Source organism: Bactrocera neohumeralis, chromosome 3, assembly GCF_024586455.1.
Source record: "Bactrocera neohumeralis isolate Rockhampton chromosome 3, APGP_CSIRO_Bneo_wtdbg2-racon-allhic-juicebox.fasta_v2, whole genome shotgun sequence".
NCBI lineage: Eukaryota > Metazoa > Arthropoda > Insecta > Diptera > Tephritidae > Bactrocera > Bactrocera neohumeralis.
The window spans coordinates 41,137,800-41,160,164 of record NC_065920.1 but is presented as its reverse complement, the minus strand read 5'-3'; the positions used below and the strand labels follow the sequence as shown (position 1 = coordinate 41,160,164).

General features: G+C 37.4%; 1 protein-coding gene and 1 long non-coding RNA gene across 2 annotated transcripts in view; one reads left to right on the top strand and one right to left on the bottom strand.

Annotated features, from left to right (window-relative positions):
• LOC126752541 (uncharacterized) overlaps positions 1-17,689 on the top strand; it is a 281,963-nt gene extending 264,274 nt beyond the window's left edge. Inside the window, exon 12 of the mRNA XM_050463430.1 lies at positions 14,043-17,689. Coding sequence (XP_050319387.1) covers positions 14,043-15,808 — 1,766 coding nt within the window. The 3' untranslated portion in view covers positions 15,809-17,689. The remainder of the gene's footprint in view (positions 1-14,042) is intronic.
• The window catches only part of LOC126752734 (uncharacterized), a 343,225-nt gene that overhangs the window by 169,367 nt on the left and 151,493 nt on the right, over positions 1-22,365 (bottom strand). The gene's annotated exons all lie outside the window — the stretch shown is intronic.

Here is a 22,365-nt window from a genome sequence, read left to right as displayed (position 1 = left end):
TTTATGAAACACTGTTGGCGGCCCTGCGTGACCGGCGACTGGTTTTACCTTGCAGACAGAGTATTTAAGCGCGCAGAGCGCAACTTAGGCCTGCCCGTTCATCTGGTGTGTGTATTTTATAGTGGAGCTCGTAATTTAAATTGTTGGCTCCGCAACACGTCAGGCGAAAATTTTTCAATTACTTGAACATGTTTGTTGTTTTTTTTTTTGCTTTTATCACTGCGTTCTCTCCGCCAGCTGCGTACATAGTGTATGCTTCTGGTGTTGTTGTTACTTTCGGCAATACGTAGTGCAAATAATACGGTGTGTTTATCATTTACTCGCACCAACATAACTACGCATTCGCCGGCAATGGAGTTATTATTTGAACTGCCTCGAGGGTTGTGGCAAACATTGTACCGGCAATGTGCGTGCATTCTGTTGCATTCATACAAATTCATACGAATAAATGTGAGAATGTGTAAAGTATTGGTTTGCTAACATTTAAGCAAACGCCTTGGCTTAAATGCAGCAATTAATGGGTTCTGAATTTCAAATTGTATTTTAGCGAAGCTTTGAATGAAAGCTTTTCTTTTCGAAGCTTTATATTATTTTAATTTTACGGATATTCCCACATTTCATTAATAATGATATGCTTTGATATTATTGTATTTAAAAAAATTGGTATTTTAAGTATAACTTTAGGGCTCACAATCGATTTTTCAGATACCGCCAAAACTCGTATAAGTTCGCATTAAAGTGCGAATAAATTCCTAGCAGATATATAATGGGTTGTCAAAAAAGTCATGCGGTATTTTTATTAATTTTTTTTTTTATTGAAATTGAAATGAATTTTTCATGACTCATGCCCAGCTCTTGACCGATGCTACGGCTGCTACTATGCCGGTCTCTTTCGACCAATTCAGCGATTTTATCGCAATTTTCGACGACAGGCCTTCCGGAGCGTGGCGCATCTTCGACCACCTCTACACCGGAACGAAAACGTTGAAACCATCGTTGTGCGGTGAAAATGGAAACTGTATCGGGTTCATAAACTGCACAAATTTTATTGGCGGCTTGAGATGCATTTTTGCCTTTATCGTAGTAGTACTGTAAAATATGCCGTATTTTCTCTTTATTTTGATCCATGTTTGCGACGCTATAACCCACGAACGACTTAAAAGAAACGACAATCAATCAATTAGCGCGTGAAATGAGCTTTCCAAAACGGTATTGCATGACCCGATGCGACGAATAAAACTAGAACTACGCGCTTTCAGCGCCACTAGCGAAAATACCGCAAGACTTTTTTGACAACCTATTATATATTCAAATATACAAGCTGGGTATGATACATACATATATATATATATATATCCTACATTCTAAAGCAATTTCAATTAAATTCAAAACCCTATTTTCCTTATATTTCCTAATAAGCCAGTTGTCCTTGCAGTAAAAACTATTTATCTGTCAGAGATAATTGCTTAGTTGTTGTTGTTTAGTAGTGGCATAAAATATCTCTTAAATAAGCTTCAGGAATGCTGTCGAGCTGCTTTTTCCTCTCTTTCGACAGTTCTCTTCAGTAAAGTTTTCGTACGAGTCGAAATTTTTAAAATTTACTACCGAAATTCGTAGTCAACGGCCTCAACTGTGTCGAGAATATTGCTGCCGCTAGCGCATCAATTGAGGAAGACCTAAATCAGTCTTTCACAAGTTGTTCTCAGGCATTGGGCATCTCTGTGACGTCGTTGTGGCGAATTTTGCGAAATGATCTTGGCCTAAATCCTTGCAAGATCAAATTGACGCAAGAACTTAAGCCGCTTGGCCACCAGAATCGTCGTATGTTCGTGAATTGGACTAAGAAATAACTTGAAAAATCGAAAAATCATTTTCATCGATGAGACTTATCTCTGGCTAAATGGCTTCGTCAATAAGCAAAATATGCGTTGTTGGTCAGGCAGCAATCCACACGTACTTTATGAATCACTACTACATCTCGAAAGAATTACGGTTTGGTGAGGTTTATGGGTTGGCGGCGTCATTGGGCCGTACTTCTTCCATGATAATCAAGACCGGCACGTTACTTCAAAAGGGAATCGCTACAACTCAATGATAACCGATTATTTTGAGCCCGAATAGGATGATATGAAAACCAAGTTTGGTGAACATGTTATCTCACGAAATGGTTCACTCAGTTGGTCGCCATGGTCGTGCGATTTGACGCCATTAGACTATTTCCTGTGGGGCTACGTGAAGTCTATAGTCTATGCCAACAAGCCAGCGACGATTGATGAACTTCGTACGAATATCGAAGGTGAAATAGCAGAAGTATCGGCCGATTTATGCTTGAAAACCGTCGAAATTTGGGTTCAGCGTCTGGACTTCTGCAAGCGTGCTTGTGGTGGCCATGCAAAAGAAATCGAGCTTCATACAGAATGTTATATAATATACATACTTTCACAGGAATAAAAAAAATATTGATACCCCAAACCATTTTTGTTTTATTTAAAAATTTGAAAGAAAGACCACGTTTGGCTCAATGAAAGCCAAAGCCAATCTTCGTTCAATGAATATGGTAGAGACTTAAAATCCAGCCAGGGACCAATTAACGAGGTTGTTTAGAGAAATGTGAAGGAATCACGTCTTCAAATTACGTAAGTCCTTAAAGTGGCCAATCTGTTATTTTTATTATATTTTGTTCAATAAAATTAGTATGCAGAGCGAAAGAAAAACATTATCGTCAAGACCATGGAATAATAAAGAAAAACTTCATTGTCGCTCGAAAAGTGAGTATGATATAAACCGTTCACTTTCTGTAGACGTTTGACAAACCGTAAGGATTCAGACTGATCAAGTAAACGAAAGATGAAGATGTTGATCATACAGCTGAAGAAGAAACAAACGCAATTGAGCTTGCAAAATGGGAATCGTGCACCTTCCAGAAATACGCTGTAAAAACTACGGTGACATTTGTAGAGGGAAAACAAATTGTTTTATATTGGTTTATAGAACAAAACCAAGCTTGAGAAATGACAAGCTTGTACAAGCGCAAATTGCAATTTCGCAAACTCCACAACACCATTCTCACTCGCGAAAAAGCACCAAAAGACCACTTACTTCTCAATCTCTGAAGAAAATGTTGCATAACAGGAGTAAGCAGTCTCAGAGGATCCACACCGACCACTGAATAGTAACGATTCAAGTCCGACGTAAACTCTGAAACGTAAAGAAAATCAAAGGAGTTATGGCGAAAACCCCTACCAATTTTCTAAAACTGAAAAACTCTATAAAAATTACTGCAAATAAGGTCGCTCATACAGATGCGGGCATATGAACACCAATAAACAACCGTCAGTAATTATAATTGCGATCAACCATAACAAAAACTACAAATAATCCGCAGAGAACAATATAGATATCGCTAATTGCTATTGTAAGGGAAATGGTTACAAATGAAAAAAAGGTTCTAACGTCGGCCTTTTTTTGCCAAATCACCATCGGTTTAGCAATTTTTGTCTATATTTATAACTCAAGAATGGCTGAACCGATTTTACTGAAAATTGTTGATGAGGTAGCTTAGAACTATGGGACGGGCATAGGTTACTTTCCATCTGTGGATGCGATAAAACATCCCATCCGAGCTCCCGTAGCTTCTGCGAAGTGTGTGTGGTCTGGCGTTGTCCTGGTGGAAAACTACACCCTTCCTGTTGACCAATTCTGGACGCGGTCCAGTTGCTCGCAGTAGATTGCAGAATCAAGCATCTGGCCATATGGGAGCAGCTCATAGTGGATGAATCCCTTCCAATCCCAACAAACACACAGCAAAACCTTCCTAGCCGTCAATCCCGGCTTGGCCACTGTTTGGGACGATTCACCGGCCTTCGACCACAACCGCGACCGTTTTCGTTTGATATTGTCGTATGTGATCCATTTTTCCCCGCCAGTCACCATCTGCTTCAAAAATGGGTCGAGTTCGTTCCGTTTCAGCAGCATATCGCAGCCGTTGATTCGGTCCAGAAGGTTTTTTGCGTCAAATCATGCGGCACCCAAACATCAAGCTTTTTTGTGTATTCCAGCCTTCTGCAGATGGTTTAAAATGGTTTGGTGACTAACTCACATCTTCTGGGCGACGTCACGAGACGCCACATGTCGGTCTAACTCGATGTTTTCCATGATTTGATCGGTATTCGTCGTCGCAGGTCTTCCTCCGTCTGGCTTATCCATGGTGTCTTATTCATCCGCTCTGTATCGTCGAAACCATTCCTACGCAGTTCGAAGTGATAGAGTACCATCCCTCGAAACACCATTAATCTCACGGAACGTTTCTCTAGCGGATTCGCCTTTAACGAAGGAAAACTTTAAAATAGCGCGAGTTTCGGCGTTAGTGAACTCCATGTGTACACATCTATAACTGTTGAATTCAATATCCAAACTAGTCATGCATAGCGTCCGTTTTGTAGGTTATGTCAAGACGTTTCAAAGATATTTAGTATTGTCAGATACGCGTTCTGTAGCGCTTTATACACAACCACGAAGTTCAAAAGACTAAAAGGCGGAAGGGTGACATTTGACAACCTAATATTTACAAAATTGAAAATTTAAATTTAATTAAATTTATAATTGCTAAAACTGCCGTAAAAATGAACAACCCAACAACATGGATAAAAATTTTAAAATACTCTTTGATTTTTCGATTTCTAAATCCGTTTTAGGGAAAATATAATTTTTAATCCAAAAATGTTGAATAAAAAACTTCGCAACCCTGTAATGAATAAGGAAAAAATTGTATTAAAGGCAAAGAATTAGTAGTACCGACTGAAGAAACCTTGCAAAAGTTTTTGATGCACTTGAACAAGTGAACAGCCCGCTATTATGAATAAAAAAGCAAACACTCTCACTAAACTCTCATACTTGTAAATCCTATCAAGAATGTACACTTGCACTTACACCAACACACTACAGTACGTTATGAACACAAAATTTCCGATTTCCATAATCGCCAAGTGCATCGGCACTTCAACGCAACAGCTTGATGCGATATGAAAATGAAATAAATCATCATCTTAAAGGGATGGTTAACATGTATTTGTGAGGGCTAACTAACACACAAACATACAGCTAATGAATGACAACAATACATGTTGATAGCAACAACAAAAACACAATGAACAAACGCTGAGTGTATGGCAGCGATAACAATACCAAAACATTGTTGCAGCTGTCAAGCTGTTGACACTATCAGCAAAATAACAGTTTGCCACAATAGCTGGAGAATAGACATACAAGTACACAAATACACACACACACACCCACACAAATGTGTATGCAAGTGAGAAAGCAGGAAGTTTGAATGGCAGGAAGGCAAGAAAGCGAGAAAGCAACTAACCAGCAGACAGACAGTCAAATAACTGTGTGCTCGGATACGTGACCAGTCTGGCAACGCAGTGGCCGGCCAACCTAAGCGCTTGCGGTCATCAGGCCAACGCTACTGTCGGCAACAAAGTGATCAATCAAAATTTTTACGCACTTTAGCTGAGCGCACACACCGCCCTCGCACCGCAGCGCTGGCTCTGCAAAACTTTACTGCTATCTGAAAGCATTTCATTGCAATGCACACACTCACATTCTTTGCGCTGTTTTCCTTGTAAACAAATGTTTGTATGTCGTGTAGTCGCTGCTCGCACTCCTTCGCAGTCGCATGCATATTACTCATACGCCCCCGTGGTTGTTTGTTTTGCCAGTTGCCTGCTCGTCAGCTAGGAAGCCCGGCAGCTCGCCGCTCAGTTGGGGGCGTATGGAAATTTATTTAGCCGTTTAACTGCTTAGCCTGTGCGTGCATGTCGGGAAAGCCATAAATATAAAGCAATACCAATAAAAAGCGAAGACACACACAGGCACGAGAGTTACCGCATACACAAACATACATTACATACATATCCATAGCCATACGCATGCGACTTAATCCAGTAACACTTTACCAAAGGCAAAAACGATCATATCCACTGCATCACCATCACTACCCCCACTGCGTGTGTTGCTGTGTTGGTGAGTCAGCGTGTTCGTCGGCGTTTACACTGTAACTGTAGCTTTTAAGAATTTATTACTCAGCTGAACTTGCAGTTACAATAACGGTAAAAGCAATGCTACGCAGTATCAATACTCGCATGAGTTGAGCGTTCCATGGCATTTGATAGCCACTTCCATAGTTACTACTCACGCCACCATTTTGGCATTGCAGTGGGGGTGTTGGGAGCGGGCGCTGTATTTATGTTGCAGACTTTTTCCATTTATTTTCCTGTTGTTATTGCTTTTATTGTTGTCGCTTTTATTTATGACAATATTGATGAAAGCTCAGTGGTTAACGTTTGTCACGAAAAGCGAATTTAATAACCCTAGTGGGAATTATGCCATGAGTTGTGTCATTTGCGCCATCAACGTGATATATTGAGACAATTTAACACACATAAATTAGCAGCATTAATTTATAGTCAGCCAATGATGCTGCCTCGCTACATACTGTAATGAAACAAGTCGAATTTCCTCAGATTTCTGGAAAATGGAGGTCTCTATTTATATAAAAGGTTTCCTCCAACTTCGGTCCATAGGCGATGGGTAAAATTCGAGTGTGTCTTTGATGTAAAAGCGTTTCTCATAAAATCCATAAATCGATTTAAAAAGGTGTAATCTGTTATATAATATCCAGAATCTGCTTGTGGTAGAATGCTAATTTCAAGTATATGAAATAAATTTAGAAGATTCAGTATTAACCTTCTAGTATCTGCATTTAATTTCTGACAAATTTCCAGAGATCTGAAAATCCGCATACTGTATACTGTATTAAATTTTTAAGAAGTAAACGCTAATAAATAAATGTGTGCGTAATGTAAGCAGTATTCTGAAGAAAATTGAATAAACAATACTTCAGCTTCATAAGGTCTCAGACCGTGTTGCACATCTGAAAATCATCTCCTTGATCCAATTTTACACTAATTTTTTTTCAATATAGCTCTAGTTGTGTGTATCTCCCCAAAAGAAGACGAATTTTGGTTTTCAAAAAGCAATCCTAAAAGCATTGGTTCAATAAAATCCAGTCACCTCACTTAGGTGGCCAATTGAGTAGCCTCGCTTTGACAACGTCACCAAAGTTTCGTACCAATAAAATTATAGTTTCAAGCGGTTTATGACGACGGTCTGATAACGAATCGTCTTCATAACCCGCTAACCTTTATATCGCTAGACTATCATGAATTCAAATCCCTTACACGGCTCTTATCCAAATTGTAGCCGATGAATCTCAAAAATCCACATGGGTCATATACTCTATGAAGTATTTGTACAGGGCATGAGAAAGTCGTCGACACATTGAGGTAACATTAGTTCACTTACATCGAATGACAAGCGAAACCACCATCATGTTTGCAAAATTTTCGTAACTTCTGTTGTAGATAAAATAATTATTGAAAACGTTTAGCTTGTTTTATGGTCTTCCGGAATTATTACTTCGACGACTTATACTGATGTTTGGGAACCAATAGTGGGAACCAATACCACTAATCAATTGTTTGTATCCCATCCTATTGGATATACCGTGGCCTTCATTTTCAATTTTTAAAGGTATGATGAATTAATGTCTGTAAGATGTAATGTGTGTAAGAACGCTTGGAAATTCTTCAGAACGACGCATCAAAGTAGAAGACAAAGACGACGAATACAAAGTGTTCTTTAAGTTTGCTACAAGTTTTTCAAACAATTTTGAAACTAACACTTTCCGCTTCATTGTTTTTCAAGTATAGATCTTCGTGCGATAGCTAAAACCTATTACTACTAGATCTTGACAAAACACGATAAACCTATAAAACTATATTCTTTTCAATTTTTCAAATTGCTTATTAGAAAGATTTTTTATTTCAAAATTGCCCCTAATCATTCCAAAGCCACTGTAATGTCTTTAGAATAAGTTGCCACCTCTTGCTGTTCTTGAGGTCTTCTCTATCACCTTGTAAGAAACTCTTGCAGCTCGTGATCTCGGCGACATTTGGTTTCAACAAGACGGCGTCGTCATTTCCCACATATCGCATGAATCAATGAATTTATTGAGAGAACACTTCGGTTAGCAGGTAACTTTACATTTTAGGCCGGCCGGTTAGACTTTTTTACAGTGGTATTATGTAAAGCCTTAAGTCTATGCGGACAATCTTGCTTCGATTCAGTCGAAATGCTCGAACGAGTCGTCAAAAATTGGAATCAACTGATGGACCATCTGAGATATAATCTTCAAAAAATAAATGTCAAAGAATGTTCTTTCGGATGATAATAAGCATTCCGTATTAAATTTAGAGTTTCTATGTTTTTTCCTAAAAAAAGTAAGGAAGCCCGGAATGGATAACTTTTATATAGCGATTCATATTTCACATAAGTATTACTCTTCATTTGCGCCACTATGAGAAACAGGCAGAATTCTCCTCAATCATTTATTTTATATAATGTCAAATTTTAGGCCTGTAAATCTTTTGTTTGATGTTCTAAGGTTTTAGCTTCATATACATATATTTTCTAAAATATTAAAAAAATATATATATACAAATATACTTTAACAATATGTATTTATATTACCTTACCTATTATCTTGACATACTAATGTGTCATTGACTAATTAATCAATCATTTTCATAAACAAGTTCTTAGAGTGAATAATAGCCTAAAGAGCTCTCAAGACAATCACCGAAATCGGTGTTCTAAAAATGTATTGTTCCATTTGTTTGAAAACGGAACCACTAAGCTGAAATTAAACATCGTCGTCGTCCGAGTATTCAAATTTGCATCTCAAAAAGATCCATATATGCATAAAATTTGCTCTGGATCGAGCTTCCGTATATTTTTGAAAGAAAGTGAGTTGGAGGGATGAAATAATGGTTTGTCAAAAAAGTCTTGCGGTATTTTTAATGAACTTTTTTTTCTTTAATTGAAATTTAAATGAATTTTTGATGACATTATATATGTTGGTGTTAAATTTCAATAATATCCGCCTATGCCCAGCTCTTGACCGCAACTTTTTTACATGATGCTACTATGCCGGTAGAAAAATGTTTTTCGACCAATTCAGCGATTTTATCATCCAATTTTCTATATATATAGGCTTTCCGGAGCGTGGCGCATCTTCGACCACCTCGACTTCAGAACGAAAACGTTGAAACCATCATTGTGCGGTGGAAATGGAAACTGCATTATTTTTTTTATCGGGTCCATAAACTGCACAAATTTTATTGGCGGCTTTTGAGATGCATTTTTGCCTTTATCGTAGTAGTACTTTTGTAAAATATGCCGTATTTTTTCTCTTTATTTTGCTCCATGTTTGCGACGCTATAACTCGCGAACGACTTAAGAGAAACGACAATCAATCAAACACGTGTTAGCGCGTGAAATGAGCTTTCCAAAAAGGTATAGCATGACCCGATGCGACGAATGAAACTAGAACTACGCGCTTTCAGCGCCAACTAGCGAAAATACCGCAAGACTTTTTTGACAACCTATTGTGTATATGCTTCGTCCACACCTAGCATGCTCATAAAATGGTAAATTATTAGATAATATTCAGATAACTAGTCATTGTTGTATCTCAACTAAGAGACTAAATCGAGGCATCGAACATTTCATTATTGAAACGGCATACTATAAGTATACATAACTCATTAAACGAATTCTGAAAGAGATCTATAAAGGCATTTCAATTAGAATTTGTAATTTCTTCTCAGTTTTAATTCTCACCAGTTGACCAAATAGTGGAGCTATTTGGACTAAGCTTAAAATTATTAATTTATTCTAACATAATTCAAATTAACTGAGCCCCACGAAGCATATATACTAGTTTCTTACCATAGTGCTTTACTCCCTTGTTCTCTTAATTATATTAAATAAATATATAACAGAAAATAATATGAGTTGTTGCTGGTTCTCCGAAAAGATATGATTTCAAATTATATTTATATACAGATACATATGTACTTATTAGAATATATGCGCGTTTAAGTAAACTTGCTTAAGTGCCGATTTATGCTTACATTTTCCTAAGCGTCAAAGCTATACAATCAAACTGTGGTTGTTGTTTACGCTTATCCGCATTTGTAATCATTGCCGCCCCAAGTGGCATTGTCGCACTTCTCCAACATCGACTCTACCTTTTCACTAGACCTATGTAGCTTTGTTTAGACGTTATAATGGGACAATAAGGCAGTTAGTAGTTACTTATATGAGTATATGTATGTACGGACACACACTTACAAATTTGGGCCTTTTGTTAAATTATGATTGATATGTTTGAATGAACATTATTGAGGTGGAGTCGAGCAATTCGATATGCTTGAGTAAACATGGGGAAAATAAGTGGGAGAGAATGTCAAGAGAGAAAGGGAAAAGGCGATAGTGACAAACCAAATATAACAGTAAAGGTAGGCGCCAGTACATCGCTTGAGTGGAAGTGAAAAGGACTATGGCAAAAGCGCCCTGTCATTATAGCTTCATTGTATTTTCCATATACATTTTAGTTTGTATAAGCATTTAAGGCTTTGTGGTTCACTTCATTCTACTTACCGGCCTAATATTTATTACATTTAAGTACCACATTGTGGCCTTTAATGAGTTCGATTGCGTATATGTATATATTATGCATACATTACAATATGCGTATATCAGATACATGTGTATTTATCTGTATATATGTATGTGTAATCAAACGTACTTTAACCCTATTGTGTTTGTAATCCTATGTAACCTAAGAATAATCCAATAATTGCAGCCAAGGGTCTTAAATCTTAAGCTAAGAATTATGTGTTGTATAAACTACAACATATTTATGTACTTGAGTTAAAACAGATAATCATTAAAATAACTGAGCTAGTAAAATTTGAAATTGTAAAGTATTGATTAAAAATTACCATCTTCAAGATTTTGCTGTTACTGACATTCAGCAGGCTAGAGAAGTCTTCCCAGTCAGTCACTAGATCACCTTTGAGGGTTCTATTAGAGTTTGCTTCGGTCGCCGTCGTCGCCGCATCTTTTCGTAGAATTTTCGAGTACTATTATTCCTTTCGGCCAGCTTGCGAAGCAAAAGTTTGCAAACGCATTTCGACTTCTCTTGTTTTTGTATGTGAAGACGACTCGTCCCTCTTCAACCCTAGGTATCTATTCCATTCCACGTTACCAACATACAAAGTTCGTTCCAAAGTAAACAGGACTTACAAAAAAAAACAGAACAAATGGTTTTTCGGCAAAATCAATTTATTTTATTCAAAATAGTCTCCCTCTGCTTCAATACAGCTTTTTGCACGCTCCAAAAGCATGTTGAACGAGTGTTTTAGCTCGTTGGCCGGTATGGCCGCCAGTATGCCGGTGCAAGCCTATTGAATGGCCTCTACGTCTGCATAACGCTTTCCTTTCATGGGCAAATGCATTTTTGCGAAAAGGAAGAAGTCGCACGGTGCCATATCAGGTGAATACGGGGAGTCGTTAATGGTTAAAGTGGGATTTTTGGTCAAATAATCGGTCACATGATGTCCTTCGAATTTTGGATTCTGAGCAATTTTTGGTCGTCAGTCAATTTGTGCGGAACAAACCGTGCACACACCTTTCGTAAGCCCAAATGTTCGGTCAAAATGCGATAAATCGATGTTTTGGAGATGTTCAATTCCATTTCCATGAATTTCAATGATGATTTCGGTTGATTTGTGATGAATTCACGCACAGTTTCGATGGAAATTCCGGTGATCACGGATTTTGATCGCCCAACATGTTGATCGTCATTTATGTCCTCATGACCACTTTTGAAAACGTTGAAACCACTCGTGTAATCTTCTACGGGATAAGCAATCATCGCCATAAACTTGTTTCATCAATTGAAACGTTTCGGTAAAAGTTTTACCAATTTTAAAACAAAATTTAATGTTGGCTCTTTGTTCGAAGCTCATTTTCGCACCGATAACATACTCATACTGACACTTAAAAGGCAATAACTTCACTTAGAATTAATGAAATGTCATGAAATTCTCACTAGACAATCGATGAAGATAGCAGATTCTAACGACCTAGTCGTCATATATATGTTGACCCTAGGGGGTGTTAGATTCAAAAAGTCCTGTTTACTTTGGAAAGCTCTTTTTATATGATATGACACAATGTAATTGGTAGCACTGTTGATATACGACTGCAATGACATCTATTGACCAGAAAGGAAAGGACTATCCAGTAATTAAGTCTATGGCAAAATAAGTAATTATTTATTGCGCTTTTAGTAGTTTTGAACAGTACCGCTATATGGGGAGTGAGCTCGGTTATCTTTCGATTTCATCCATTTTCACACGGTCACTAGGAGTTTATATAATGTTCGAACTTAGAAAATTTTGTTGTTGTAGTTATAGTAGCTTAGGAGATGTATATTAGGGTGATTCAAAAACAAAAAAGATCAGATAGAAAAATGTATATCTCGCTTCCAACTACTTGAAAAAACATCTTGTTACTTAGATTTTGTAGGAAATGGAATGCTCTACAAAAAAGGTCTCATGTGATTTTTTCGTAAACCCAACCGTTTAAAAGATATTAAGAGTTAAAGTTTGATTATTTTTGGGAAAATTGTTTATTTCTTATGAATTTTATAACTCAATGAAAAAAAATTATTTTCCGAATCCAGTCAGTATGCTCCGAAGTACAGCCGCGGTGGAAGAAAATCTGTCCTATTATTTTACGGACAAACCCTGAACAACGCGGCATGGCCGTTAATGTAGGTGGCTACAATACACTGATTATTTTCTGGGAAATGGCATTCTTTTTGGCAATTAAAATTTAAAATCTAATAAAAGTAAACAAATAAAGATGTATAATATTTTAATGGCAGATTAAATATTGACGAATCCCATCATCAGTATCCACCATTGCGAATAAATGAAGTTAAATTTCCCAATATAAAGGAATGCAGATAACGCATTGACAATATTTGACTACATACTCGTATTAGCAAATACATATGATATTCGTTATCATTCTTTAAAATACTTCTTTATTGAATTTCCGCAATTAGAATTATCACAATGGTATTTCTCGCACGATATTCCGGGTAAAATCCAACGAGTTTGATTTTCAAACAATGCGTGGGATTCGGTAACGTCGAAATACACGCATTATCACAAAATCGTCCTTACATTGGACATCTGCGTTTGCAAACATATTTTTGGATTTGTGATCTGCCCGCCTTTGACGCGCTTCATCGCGGACGACCGGATAGACAAACATATATATATATATGTATACGAAAATGTACTCATCTCATCGTCGTGACAATTTTGATATTCTGTGCTATATATTTGGCTCAATAAGTTTTATCGTTACATGTATTACAAACAATAAGTTGACGAAGAAAACTTGTCGAAGAAAACTAATCGAGTTAATTATAGGGTTATATATACATTAGTGATCACGATGATGCCCATTTAATTTCCTTATGATCTTTAGTCAGACATTTATCACACTTTTAGTAGTTTCGAAGATAATTGAAAATGAAATGTTTGTAGGGTAGTTATTTTTGTACAAAATGCTTCCAGAAAGAGGCACTTTGAGAGGCAGCAATGTAAATAAACAGGTGAAAGATCTTGACCTATTTCTTATCCTTCGTATATGTAACGCAATAAGATATAAACAGATTATATTACTTTGTTCCACAACTTTTGACTATGAAATAATGCAGTTTAAGAAAAAATTCGATATTAACGATGACTAAGAAAAGTCATGATCGCTGATACAGAGAAAAGTTGGAAATATTTCCTACATCCTTATTGATTAAAATACAGCATTTCCATATACATATTTAATGTCATTTGTATACATACATATATTTTCAAATTGAGGGCACCAATGCCTGATTTTTTCCTTCTGCTTTATACTAATTATTTTTATCAAAATATTAATTATTATTAAATGTTCAACATTTGATATTTAACATAAAATTAATTTTTTTATTTTCTCTTTCTCTCTTCTTTCACAACTCTACACCAACTCCACACTGTCGGCTGCCGCAGGCAACGGCGTGGCAGGCAATTCGTTGGGCGATAATAATCAAACGCCAGTGCGTAATCCTCCGGGCGCTTTTCACAATTCAGCAAACTCACTGGCGCAACATAATCTACTTGGCGGTATAATTCTTTGGATTAAAATGCAATCATTCGGGATTTACAGGCGTTTATCGAGTTGGTGCCAAAGCAAGCGACAACGACAACACCAACAACGCCAACCGACCGCGTCAAAGCCGCAGCAAAGGCAAACACAACCACAACAGCTGGCAGCCAAGCAGCAAAAAAATGGAAAACAACACGCACAACAACAAGAGCAACACCAAATGAAATGGCTACCATTAAAGTATCAACCAAAAAATCATTTTTCTTCGCTTCAACGATGCGCCACTGCGTATGAGCAATCAGCAGAACGGCGCTACAAAGATGAACAGGCGGCTGCGGTGGCGGGGCGCACTTGCGGTGTGGCTGCTTACACGCAACGCGGTTGCTTACAGCAGCCGTCTCAATGGCTGATAAGGCGAATTGATGCGTCGTGCGCGGCATTCGAGGACAGTGAGGTGAAAATGGAATACGAAAACGGGAAAAGTAATGAGTTGCCGAACAAAGTCAGCGTCGCGCTTGAGCCATTACACAGCCATATGCCGATGATTTTGCGGCCACTTGCGTTGACAGCGCCATTTTTACACGCCATATCGAGTGGTGTATCAGCTGCAACAACAGAAACAACAACAAGAGCTACACAAATGCTTACGAATTTGTTGTTTGTAAAGAAAATGGCGGCAAATAGCGCTGAAAATTTCACAGTGCACACGCAAAAATTAGCCGAGAACATCGACGCTGCTGAAAGACTAAGCGGTGCACGCTCTAAAGATGCGGCGGAGGGGTCTGTGATTGGTGACTTCCATAGCAGTGTTAGTGGGAGAGCAAGCTGCAGCAAGGAAGTGAGTGAAATGCTGCATGCCTCTAGGCGAGACCCACAAATATGCGATAACAACAACAACAGTCAAAATGAAAATGGAAACAGTTATGCGGGTGTCTCTGCCACATGTGTGACTGGGAATGAGCGCGGTAATAAAGCAACTAAGCAAACCAAAAATCTCTGCAACAACAATAAGCGCAGCAATAAGACAGTCTACAAAGTTTGTGCAAATTCTAGTCGTTACAATGCGTTTGACAGCAAAACAAACGAGAACTTTCTTGTGTCACTTACAAAACTCAGTTTTGCGCTTATGTTTGTAGCAGTTGGGCTGCTGCTGACACACGCACACATCGCTACTGTCCTTGAGCGCTATTTACCGTTAGTATTCTTAGCCACATATGCAAGTCAGGTTAAAATACAAAAGCAATTACAACAAAAATATGCACGAGTGCTAAATAGCCACCGAAAAACCGTGTGTAACGATGCCAGCAGGAACAACAAAACACCAACAACTACAACAGCATTTCCAATTAGCTGCCAAAGGTTCGGCAATGCCATAAAGATCACTTCATTCGCCCGAATAATAAGATTTCTGCGTCAACGACAATGCGTGCTGCCGAAATCGGCATCATCACCAATAGTAACAACAACAACAACAGTTACACACTCACTAAGGCCAGCAACAATAAGCAGCCGCAAGAAGCCAACAATAAACCGCAACTTAGCGATGGCAGCCGCAGCGTCTATATCCAGCACAATAAATACGCCAACAACAACCACAACGAGCAGAGCATCGGTAGCGGTAAAGTTAACGAGCCTTCGTGCGCTATATTGTGTCGCAGCATTGAGATGAAATCAAATGATTGCATGCTGTCGGCAAATAAATGGGCGGGGGTGGGGTTCGGAATTTGTCGTTGATGGCGCTGATGACTGGCAAAGAGCCTCAGCCGAGGCAGCTGAGTAAGCGCACAATAGGTACAATATTTATAATTGAAAAAAAAAAAAAAATCACAAATGAGCAAACATTTACACAGTTAATCGGTACATACGCATGTATGTAAGCGTTACTTAACACCTATGTACATACCTTACGAAAATGACATAGACAAAGACAAAAGTCGCCAAGAGTAAATTTCAAAAACGTGTGCCCATAATCAAACATACATACATTATGAGTCTACACTTACACACACTCGGATACACATACATTTACATATTTACACACTCACAAAATCACACCAGACTAAGGGAAGCCTTTGATACACTCTGCGGCACCCGGTGCGTTAACTTACAAAATGGTTGAAGTAATCTGAAATTTGGTCCGAAAATTCCTTTAGAACATGAAGAAACAAATCCAATATTTAGCATGGTTAAATTGTCCGATTTATGCGAGATATGCACCGCACTTTTCGTAAACTTTTTAGAATAGAAAGGTAATTTCATAAAGTCAATACATATTTAGAAACCCTCGTCCCTACTTCCAAAAAGCTGGGACAGTCGAATTGTTCATCAACAATGTCACTAAACAAGAACTGGCAATAATCACTTGATACCAGGTCCAACATACGAGATGGATGCATAAGAACTTTCCAGCTAAGGCTTCCCGAGCTTCTGGAGTGAACACAATTCCTCTCCTATTTTCCAAATTCGCCACTGCTGGACGATTGCTTATATCAATCGGTTCGATTATTACCCAATATTATCCCAAACTGGATGATTCCCTGCCCACCACATCAAACACCTAACAAAACATTCCTGACTAACAGTTCTGGCCTACCCATCGTCTTTCCGGTTCACCGAAATTCGACCACGACCGTTTTCACTAGACATTGTAGTAAGTGTTTCACTTTCTATCACCAGTAACGATCTACTTCAATAAAAGATCCATTTTTTGCGATTCAACAGAGAATTGCGTATGGAAACTCGGTCAATGAGAGGCAATCGTTAACTCGAGTTTCTTTTTATAGCCTGTCTCATTTAAATAGTATAAAATTATTTTTGTGCCATGCCAAGCAGGACTTTTATTATTCTATCGATATAGTTCTTCCAGAGCTTGATGCAGCCTCTTCATTAAAACTGTAAATATGGCTACTATTCAGCTTTGAGGTATGTTCAAACAATATTGAGTCAGACAAACACAAAACTTTCTTATAACGACCTTTAGTACAAAATATCATCTCCAGTTTTAGGTTTTGATTTAAAAAAGTTGGTAACTGAACAGAGTATCTTAAGTGTGCCACAAATTTTACAACACCCAGAAGAAAACGTGTGAGAGCCTATAGAACATATATGATCAACATGAAGGGCTGTGTCGATTTCGGCATATCCGTAGGTCTGTTCATCTGTCTGTATATACGCGAACTAGCCATCAGTATATGATACATGATCTAAAATTTTGCACACGTCCTTCTTTTTCCAAGGAGTTGCTTATTTGTTGAAAGCACCGAACGCTTGATCCACTATAGCCCATACATAGCTGCCCTACCAACTGACCGAACAAAGTCAAGTTCTTGTGTGAAATCTTTTTTATTTGTGAATGGTATTAGGTTAGCTTAGGTTACATGGCTGATTAATCGTAAGTGGACTGGTATATGTAGTGATTTGTGTTGCTATAGAATATAAGAACTCCTGTGTTCGGACTTACTGATTGGTAAACTGGTCAACTCCCGCTAGTGGTCCAGCGCTAGCCAAGCTTTCGCAGAGTCCAGCTTTCCAGTAGTAGAACACAAGAGAATACGAGATCACCGACTCGCTCTCATTCTACCGATAGCGGTTCTAGGATGGCGTTCCTTCCTAGCTCATCAGCTTTACAATTTCCTGCGATTATGTTATGTCCCGGCACCCATATCAGTCTTATCACAAAGACACTCGATGCTATTGATAGCGAGGTTAGGCACTCCTCGACCAACCCTGAACGCACTGTAAATGAGTTCTAGGCTAGTAACGCCGTTCTACTATCTGAGTGAATGGACACTTCTCTAAAGGAGGCCGCACACCGAGCAGCAACTCTACTGCTACCTTGATGACTACAACCTCGGCTTTAAAGACACTGCAGTAGTCAGGATGTCTGAAACTGGAGTTGATAGAGAGCTCCCAACAGTAAACCCCTCCACCAACATTTACCCCATGCTTTGAACCATCCGTAAAAGAAGCTCACTGCCCCTCTCCTCCAACGGCTTCTTCCTACCCAAAGTTGCCTCGTCTTTGATGGGCAGTGAAGAAGCCGATAGAGGTTTGCGACTTCATAATCTAGATGATCCCGTATGCATTCAAAGTGTGTGAGGATATCCGAGTGGTCAGATATCCCTTTTTCTTCTTAGAACCCAGATTATCTGAGTCTAATTCACCTTCCGGCGAAGTCTACGGGCACTATGCTTAAAATGGCGTTAAGTGTCATGGTTGGAATGGACCTTAGTGCACCACACATGCTGATCAGCGCCGCCCGTTGAAAGCTTTCGAGTTTCTTTGCAAGTGTGGTGTTTTCAAGAGCCCTCCACCACATAAAGGCTCCATAGAACATAATGAGCTTGACTGTGGTGTCATAGAGCCAAAGTACCATTTTCGGTGAGAGGCCCCACCCCTTGCCAATTGCTCCTCTAAAGCAGTATAGGTAAAAGTTATTAGCTTTTTTTTTTTGTTTTTATAAAGCGAAGCACAAACAAGTATTTTGATTTGTTATACAAAGTTCTTGTAAAACTAAATAAAAGGGAGTAATTCTCAGACTCGTGTCTTTTATTTTTTACCTCTATTTTCGAGCAATTTTAAGTACACATACATATGTCTGAATCCATTAATCTTATACCATGTTCAGACCGACATTTAATCACACGATTTCGGCTGTTGAGTAGTTTATCCCACTAATCTTATAAATTTATCAAGATTTCGCCATACAAAAATGACAGTTCAAAACCACTTCATCGAAGTGATTTGAAACTGATCCACTATAAAGCTCTCGTTGACACTCTGATTTTGCTCCATCTACTTGTCAGCATTGGAAATCTATTACATTATCACAGCTGATTTAGACACCACAAACAGAAAAAAATGTAAAAAAACAATTTTTTTTTTTAAAGCAATGAATCTAATTTCACCTGAAACCGACTTCCCAAATGAAAAAATGCGACCATTATTTCCATTATAAAAGAAGACGGTTTTTATTACAAAATACTATGTGACAATGTTTTCTTTTTATAAATATTAAGCGATGTGAATTCTTGAATGGTAAAAACAGCTGTGTTTTCATCTTTCCAACGGCAGTGAGAACGGGCTGATTAGTGAAGGGCTTAAATGTAATCTAATCCCTTCAAATTTTCGGTCTGAACATGGTATTACCATATTTTGACGTTTTGAATAAGTTCGTGCCCTATTTTATCCTTTATTAAACAGGGCCCATTTAAAATATTAAATACCGTCTAGAGCATAAATTATGTCCTCCATATATTGGCATATAGATATGTAAAACTTAAAAAAAAAAATTGGAAAAATTAAAAAAAAAAATGTCAATAAAAGTCTATAATCTTGATTTCTAACAAAAACTAAACTATTATTAAATTTTTAAAAATCAAATTAGTCAAATAATTTGTAATCCCTATGTTTTCAAATCCGCCTATTATATAGTAAGAAACTCGAATGCGCTTTCAAGTTAAGTAACAACATGGAAACGACATTGTCGCGAAATTGTACAACCGACAAACAAGGAAATCGAGACGCTTAAAAGCATAAAAAGAACATGTAAATAATAGGAAAATTATACCGCAACGAGAACCGCGGAAAATTGCTAAACACACATAACTCACATATCCTTGAATCAAACGTTTATTGCCGCAATAAATAAATGGGAGGGCGAAGCCACGGGTACAACAGGCATAATTTACTTTCAGCAGCAGAAATCGGTGAAATACTGATATGCTATATGCTTAACACTCATATACGTACATACTCATAAACACGCGTACATATACAAACACTCATATATACACACACTACACACACTTAGAAACTCGTACATGCATTTGTGGGTACACACTTCAGTAAGGACTTCCGCAAACCGACAGTTAAATACACTCGTACTAAGTACACTCGTTTTTGTTGTTGGAAAATGTTGATTTCGCCGAGATTTAATGAATGCTACAAACGCACAGATTTACATGGAAATGAGTGGGTTTGCAGGCGAAAGCATTATAAGTGTGTGGGAGTTTTGATTGCTTGATTTCATGATTGCAATGCTTTGTATGGCTAATGAATGAGTATCGAAAGCGATGCCTTGATTGAGCAGAGAGAAAAAAAATAAGCATACTCGTGGGCGTGGTAGGCGTGCGGAAATGTGTGTAAAGGTGCTGCAAGTAAAGAAAATAAAAAACAATCTCACTTTTGTGAAATTTACTTCAAACAGTCGCTGAGCTTTTCATGAGGAAGCCTTGTGAAATCAAAAGAGCTTTTACAAACAATTAAGCAATTTTTTACAAACAATGAAAGGACCAAAAGCAAAAAATTATTTCTTTAAATTTTTTTTCTTTCAAAACATAATTTTATTTTTATTTTAAATTATTTTGGCATTAACAAAGGTTTTCCAAAATGTTTCTTCACCTAAGGCTTTCGAGCAGCGGACGGCAAACTTACACATACAAATGATTTATTTAAAGAAAATACACTCGTGGCCACGCAAACCTTACCACTAAAAATTTGAAAGTATTGTGCATATTTGACTACACTTTATAGCTGTACTTTTTGCGGTATAGAAAGTTTTTATTTAGAAATAAGTTAGTGACATGTCATTAATCAAAAATATTAAAAATTAAAAACAAAACACATTCAGCTTTAGTAGATAAATCATTTGAAAGATAGTGAGCTTTACAAAATGAGCTCAAAATGTAAGGGACTGACATCCGATGAAAAAATTATATTTTTTTAATTTTTTAATTTAATTTCATTTACATTACAATTGAAATTAATATGTATTTTATTTTTTTTATTGAAACACGAAGTTTAGTCGGTGTATCACTTTAAAACCAATAAAATCGGCCGCTTTTGTATAAGCACAAAAAAAAGGTAAAGCGTAATAAATTAAAAATTATAATTACAATTAGATGACATAATTTAGTTTACTTATGCTTATTAAAAACATAAAAAAAAAAAAAATTGAAGAAAATCCCGCACGAACGAAAAAGTCCGAAAAAACATTTAAGAAAGTATAGTGGTAAGGTTTGCGTGGCCATAAGTGTATAAACAAATATATAGATAATTAACTGCCCCAGTAGAACGTTTTACTACATAGTTCCTACCTTTTTCAGTTCAAGACCCCTAGATTGGCTTAGAACGAACTTGATTAGAGCTGGAATTCTTTAATATCTTCTTCTAATTTCACAGACAACAGGAAATCATATATAACCTCGCAAAATCGCCGGGATCATTGTAAAAGCGTCAAGAAAGACAGGAGAATATTCCTAAAAATCGTTCATACAGATATACACTATACAAAATGTTTTCGTCCTTCGGTAATACAAATATAGAAGAAATTGAGATTTGTGACTTAGGTATATCTTGGTAAAATGAGAGCAAATCGAAACAGAGTATAGTCTGTGAAGTAAAGAAATAAAAATATACACGTAATTCAAACATGAAAAACTATATCTTTTTGGAGTTTCTAAATTACACCATTTATCAGATTTACTAAAAAACAGCTTATATACAATTAATCTAAACAAATTTAAATGTCAATATACTCTTTAAATCAAGCTTCGGCAAATATTCTTCTAGCGGCAGTTAAAGCTTTCTACGGAGAGATATACATATCCCAGCTTAGCAGCAATAAAAAGTTCAGATGAATCATCGAAAGCAGAGTGCTGCAACGAGTATGACTAAACCAGAACAAACACTGCCAAAAACACAATCAAATCAATTCAGTTCATCATAAACAACATTGTTGATCAATTCGAGTACCCGCCAGAGTCAACTGATATGATGCAACATGAGCAATCTGTTCTTCGGCAATCACGATCAACTAAACGGTATAGTTGGCTTCGGCTCAAATCGTATAATGTCAGTTCATAGCGTTGCGACAATTGTTTGAATCGATATGGAACTACGGGTAAACTACGAGTATACATTTGTTGTATGTATGTACTCGATAGAATTTCCATCATATATACACCCTGCCAAGAAAGTATCGGGAATTCTTCATTTAAATCTCCCGCTTATTCGAAATACAGGTAAATTTTTTTTCCTAGGTTGGTACAACTATCTTTAATTACGATGCCAAAAATTAGCGTGATTTGTCAACCATTGTGTTTACTGCAGCTGTTTATGTCAGTCGACCTCAGTAGTGTTTGTCAAATTTTACAATGACCGAAAATATTGATCAACTTTAAATTTTGTGTTGCGAACGAGTTTTCGTGTGCCGATACAATGAAA